The following is a 6668-nucleotide window of genomic DNA, read 5'->3' on the forward strand; positions in this document are numbered from 1 at the left end:
AGGGAGGTGAGACCCCAGGCCTTGGGCTCTGAGCTACTGCAGCATGAGGTCATAGAGGTCCTGCTAGGTAATGGTGTCATGAGTAGAGAGAGGATAGTAACTTTTCTAGCCTCACTACAGCCTGTAATTCATACTCTGAGTCACCTATCCATCCTCCTGCTTTGGGGCAGAAAATAAAGGTATCTGTTAGGGAGCATTTGTATATGTCTATGAGTGTGTGTTTGTGTGTAGTTCTTGGTCTAAATTCTTTAAGGAAACAGGATCAGGTCTCTCCTCCCTTCAGCAATCTCCGTTAAATAATTTGCTATCTTGTTGGCTGCAGATAGCTTCTTTGTGAGATTGGATGGGGTCCTGAAGGACATGGGAGAAAGTATAGTCAGTCATGTGCCATACTATGATGTTTTGGTCAACAATGAACCACATATATGTCAGTGGTCCCACACCATAAGATTATAATACTGTATTTTTACTGTACCTTTTCTATGTTTAGATACACAAATACTTAGCATTGTGTTACAGTTGCCTGAAGTATTCAGTACTGTAACATACTGCAGAATAGTAGCCTAGGAGCAATAAGGCTATGCCATATAGCATAGGTGTGTAGTAGGCTGTACCATCTAGGTTTATGTAAGTAACTCTGTGATGTTTATACATTGATGAAATCACATAATGATGCATTTGTCAGAACATATCCCTGTTAAGCAACCCAAGACAGTATAGATCAGGATTTATATTGAGAACCAAACAGTGGTTCTCAACCTTGGCTGCAGTTTGGAATTAATTGGGAGCTTTAAAAATTACTGGATCCTACCCCTAGAGATTCTTACTTAATTGGTCTGGAGTGTACCTGGACATCATGATTTCTAAAAGCCCCTAAGGCAATTTTAAGGTATGGCTTTAGGCTGAATCCCATTATTAATAGGTGGATTACAATTGCAATGAAAACTAGGTGTATGTGTGTGCGCTATACTAAGCAGTAACAATGTGGAGGGTAAGAATCTAATTGGAATAATGTTGCCCTAGTAACTGGAGAGAATTTTCAGCAAGCCAGAATTACCCAGGTAAATTTGAAGAATTTATTTTTTTATGGTCCACTCCCTGTCCTACTCTGATTTGTGTGTCGTAGCTCCTCTCCCACTTCCACTCCGGCTCTTATCTATGTTATCTCCTCTTGTGTCTTTGTCTTGAGATCTCACCTAGTGTTTTGCTATAGAAGAGTGGTTCTTTGAAGAACTTTCCAGTACCTACTTTCCCACTCTGTACCTTATTTATCCAAGGAGTCTTCTCTCTGAGTCCCTCTGCAGAGTCCCCTTTGTGCCCAAGAAGATCTCCTGTGTGTAGCTAGTACCCTCCCCTAGCCAAGCCCAACATGTAGATCTATCCCACAAAGTTGGCTGTCTTCTCAGCTGGCTGAGGTGGTATGAGTAGGGGCATAGGGAAGGGTGGGAAAGAGTGTTATCAAGAAAATTTTCCTAAAGGAGAAGTAACTGGCCTCGGGAAGCAGGGTCTCCTTAGACAGAGTTATGGGTGTATGGGTGCAAGGTTTTTGAGCAAACGATTGACAGTGGAAATTTTCCATTTTCCTTTTTTCCAGGAGAGGAATTAATACCATATTTCTTTTTCCTCTCCTCTCCTCTCCTCTCCTCTCCTCTCCTCTCCTCTCCTCTCCTCTCCTCTCCTCCCCTCCCCTCCCCTCCCCTCCCCTCCCCTCCCTTCTTTTTTGTTTTTTTTGAGACAGTCTCACTCTGTTGCCAGGGGTAGAGTGCCATTGCATCAGCCTAGCTCACAGCAACTTCAAACTCCTGAGCTCAAGCAATCCTCCTGCCTCAGCCTCTCAAGTAGCTGGGACTACAGGCATGTACCACCATACCTGGCTAATTTTTTTGTATATTTTTAGTTGCCCAGCTAATTCTTTTTTCTATTTTAGTAGAGATGGGGTCTTGCTCTTGCTCAGGCTGGTCTCAAGCTCCTGAGTTCAAGCAATCCTCCCGCTTTGGCCTCACAGAGTGCTGGGATTATAGGTGTGAGCTACTGGGCAGCCCAGTATCATATTTCTTGAGCTCTTCTGTGCTAGGGGCTGTCCCAAATACTTTGAATTCATTATCTTAGTTAATCCTTTTCAATAATCTCTTAAAGTAGGCACTACTATCCCATTTTACAAGTGAAAGAACAGTATCAGAGAGGTTAAATAATTAGCCCAAGGTATATAGTGAGTTTATAGAGGATCTGGGATTCAGAAAAAAGTCTGCTTAACTCTGGCTCTAACCATTAAATGGTATTCCTTTTGGTGAAGGGAGAAGCCAACATGTTTCTTCTGTTCATTTTAGTGTTTGGTGGGAGTGTTCCATGCTAGGTGGAAAGCATAAAGTGGTTTAATGAAAGGGAAATGAGCATGGTGAGAAGAGAGGACCAACAATGGACCAAGTCAGAAATTCCAAGTTTCTTGTTAAGACAAGTGAAACCAAGTTCTTTCTTTCTAGCCCCTTTAGCACATTTTTTATTATAGCTGACAAGAAGAGGTCACCTGGTATAGTATAGTTGGCAACTCTGTTCTCTCCAGGAAGGACTTCTGAATGAGGCAGACAGAGGTAGAGTGAGAGAGACATACATAAGAACAAGAGACATAGACATGGGGTAAAACTGAAAGATGGTGCAAGGAGACAGGTGCAGCAGTATAGAAACAATGAAAGTGATTGATAAGTAGAAACAGAGAATGATGCATATCCAGATCCTAAGGGGACTCCAGCTTTAGAAGGAGGTACATGAGGGAGGTACAGGGGTGATGGGCTGTTGGTGAGGAGGATGAGGAGAGTCTCTTTACATCCTCAATAGGATGAAGAGGATCTTGTTAGGCTTTTTGTTCATGGATAGGGACTAAGAGGGGAAACTATACCAATGAACTCCTCAGTCAGAAGCCCACACCTCATTTCTTTCTCTTACTGTCTGATTACTATGATTCTCTTGGCTCACTAAATTTCATACTGCTCTAACCTGACATTAAGTAATTCTTTCTTTCTTTTTGGCTCAGAGAGTCTGAGACTGAAAGGTACAGAAGGAAAACAGATGACAACTGAGTCTTGGATGAAGTTGGTGAGCCCAAGGTCTGACTCTGGGCTGTCTGGGTCGTATCCTGCTCATAGGGTTTGCCTTTGGTGTGGCATGTTCTGGGTCTCTCTGGGAAAGAGGCACAGATCATCAGCAGGATATCTGAGAGTGACCTGAGTGGAGAGCATAAGAGGAACAAACAAATAGGGCTATTTATCCAGAGAACATGATGTTCTTTGCACAGACCTCTAGGGTAGTATAGAATAGTGTTGACAACAAAGACTTGATAAAGAGCCCTAACAAGTCTCTTCACTTCTCTCAGGCTACAAGGATAATCATACAAGTCCCTAATACCTTTTGGGGACAGATATGTTTTGGAATTCAGAATTTTTCAGTCTATAGAAAGGGAATATAGTATAAATATTATATATTAAGGAATAACCCAGTGAGGTTCAGAACAGTGCCCTGTAATTAAATGCATCAACATTTCTGCCATTAAATGTATGTATGTTCATACTAACATAAATACTATAAATAGGGTCATGATGGTTGAGGTCAGGTTTTGGGCCAAAGTTAAGAAAAAACTTGTCAGAGATTTTCTATTTTGGAATTAATTATAGACAAGGGGTTGTGGGCTTATAATTAATTCTTCTCAGGTTGTCATGAGGAAAGTACAGTAACGTTTTCTAAGCATATCACATGGTAAGTATGTATGCAATCTCAATTTGGAACAAAATACAGTGTCTAGGGGGGTGGATTTTTGGCTTTAAGGAATGAAGTTCTTACAGTAGACAACATACTGCTTTGGAACCATCTACTTTGGGGAGTTGTATACAAACAGAGGTTGAAGGTGCCTTAGAAGAATCTTCCTGTGGTGGGAGGGTGACAGAATTTATTGCTTATGAACATTGGCTGCATATAATTTCCCTTTTCATGTATCAGAGGGGAAAAACAAAAAATGGTGTGTGTGTACGTATGTGTGCCACGGGATTATTATACATTTCTTTATATTTATAATAATGTAATAAATATCATACTGTATACATCTTTGTTCACATTTTGATTATTTTCTCAGATTTATTAAAGGGGAATTACTAAGAGAAGGATATGAACATCTTAACAACTTGGGACCCATTAGTATTAGAATTTTGTCACAATTATCCACGAAATCATGCTTGGAGGGCATTTAAACTCAGAATCTCATTAAAAAAATTAGACTTGAGAATGACTGAACCCACACTTGGGTTAACTGTAGATTTCCTCCCAATCCACTTGGATTCAGTGTGATGACACTTCTGAAAATCACAGAGGTTCTAAGCTAACTCTTCAGTTCCTTATTAATGAGGATGTCGTGGTATCCCCCCCTCCCCACCATGTGACACTGGAGATGGCATCATCTGCTTTTTCTCATCTTCAGTGTCTTCTTTGTGGTGTCCCATGCTGCCTGGTCCAGCTGTCTGTGCTGAGCGGTCTGGGTTGTTCCTGGCTTCAGGTCTTCATGGCTAACTCCAATACTTGTTTTATGATAATTTTCCTGGAGAGCTTGGGTTTGCCTCTGCAGCCTGTAGCTTTCTTTGACCTCACAAAAGTGATTCCCTGCCTTCTGTCTAAGATTACACTCATTCTGAAGTCCATTCTGGTGTGAAAGACCTTTTGTCACGCAGTGTCCCGTCCTGTGTGGTGGAGTCTTAGATGAAAATGAATCCCCATGGGTAACACCATTTAACTTTCTGTTTAATATCTCAATACTGTGGCAGCTGCAGCCATGTGAAATATTACTATTTCATCGTGTGCTAACATTATGTGCTTCTAGTGATGACCCCTGCCTCCTCCCAGGCAGGGCACATGGTCAGGCCCCAGTCTACCCGTGCTGGTGGTACACATAATGGGGGCTTCACATTAAATATCTGTTGAGTGATTATCACAATCGGGCAGACAGTGGGACAAAGATGACATAATCCACCCCTAGACCTCAGACTCCTAGTGTACCTCCATCTCTACCCCAGGCTCCAGGCTCCCTTCACCTTCACCTCCACTTCTAGTTCTGTCCGTTAGAACTGGCTTTTTCTGAATATGAAGGTTTCCAGGAATCGGCTCCTGATCTGCTTGGTGCGAACCCCATAGATGAGGGGGTTGAGTGCAGGTGGCAGGAGCAAGTAGATATTGGAGAGAAGAATGTGTACAGGCTTTGGGACGGTGTGACGACCAAAGCGATGTGTGAGGTAAGAGAAGAGACCAGGCACATAAAAGGCCAGAATGACACAAATGTGAGAACTACATGTACCAAAGGCCTTTGCACGGGCTTCCCGGGTAGGCAGCTGCAACACAGCATGGGCAATGAGTCCATAAGAGCCAGTGATGCCCAGAATATCCACACCTGACACGGCCAGTGAAAGTGCCAGCCCGTACAAGTTGTTGGCCCGTGTATTACCTACCACCAGCTCTACCACTGCCATGTGTGCACAGTAGGCATGGCCTATGGTCTTGGCTCGGAAGTGCTCAAATCGTGCCACCAGCAGAGGGAAGGGCACAACAATAGCCACAGCTTTCAGTGCCAGGGCCAGGGCTGCGTATCCTACACGGGCTTTGGTGACTAGGATAGGGTAGTGCAGTGGACGCCCTACTGCCACAGCACGATCACAGGCCATGGCCAAAAGCACACCAGATTCCATGGCAGTCAACGCATGTACAAAGAACATCTGGACCAGGCAGGCAGCATATGGCACAGGTTGGGGTCCAAGCCATAGCACAGCCAGCAACCCTGGGGCTATAGATGTGGCTAAACCCAGGTCTGTGGCTGCTAGTGTGACCAGGAGTAGAAACATGGGCTGGTGCAGCACAGGGTCAATCCATACCACTGCCAGTAGTGCTCCATTGCCCAGCAGAGCCAGCAGATACATGGGCCCAAAGACCAGTGTCAGCCAGGTCTGGGCACCTCTTAGCCCTGGAATGCCAGTCAGTATGAAGAAGGTTGGGTGTGGGAAGGTGGAGTTGGGCTGGGGTGTTTCTGCCATTTTGTGGTGGGCAAAGCTTTAGGGATCATGGAGGCATGACTGCTGATAAGGGGAGAGATTTTGGGGGTGTCACAGTGGCACAAACCCACCCATGAGGTATGTGTAGGGGTAGTGCAGGGCTGAGAGGCTCACAAGGTTATAACCTTTGGGGGGGTGGTTTTGGATGGATAATTAAGGTCACAACTCTAGGTAGGATGGGAGAATCCTTTGCTCCTAAAAGCCCCTGAGTATTGTAGGGGGAGGAAGCAGTGAACAACGGTAATGAGGAAGTGTAGTGAGGTAGGGGTGACTGCTGCAGTAGATAGGGAGAAAGCCAGCGCTGGTTGAGGATCAGGTCTCAGGCTGCCCTGTCCCTGACAGTGTATCCTTGGGTGTGACCTCTGGGCCTCAGTTTCCCCTCAGCTGTACAGTGGGGGTGGGCACAATGATCTTAAGTGTTGCTCAGCTCTAACATTTTGGGCACCAACCCTTTAAGAAGAAAGGAAGCAGAGTAAAAAGAAAGGGCGAAACTGTAGTGGTAGGCAGATGGGATCTGGAGTGAAGGTGGGGGGCATGGTGTGGCAGAAGAAAACTTGGTGGGTTTTTGGGGGCTGGGGTGCTTACGTTATT

General features: G+C 44.5%; 1 protein-coding gene across 1 annotated transcript; it reads right to left on the reverse strand.

Moving 5' to 3' along the window:
• Positions 1–5096: 5096 nt before the first annotated feature.
• OR52W1 (olfactory receptor family 52 subfamily W member 1) lies at positions 5097–6059 on the reverse strand. The gene has a single exon (XM_076002228.1). It carries the CDS (start codon positions 6057–6059, stop codon positions 5097–5099), a length of 963 nt encoding a protein of 320 aa, XP_075858343.1.
• Positions 6060–6668: the final 609 nt, after the last annotated feature.

The sequence above is a fragment of the Microcebus murinus genome, chromosome 4 (genome assembly GCF_040939455.1).
Source record: "Microcebus murinus isolate Inina chromosome 4, M.murinus_Inina_mat1.0, whole genome shotgun sequence".
Taxonomy (NCBI): domain Eukaryota; kingdom Metazoa; phylum Chordata; class Mammalia; order Primates; family Cheirogaleidae; genus Microcebus; species Microcebus murinus.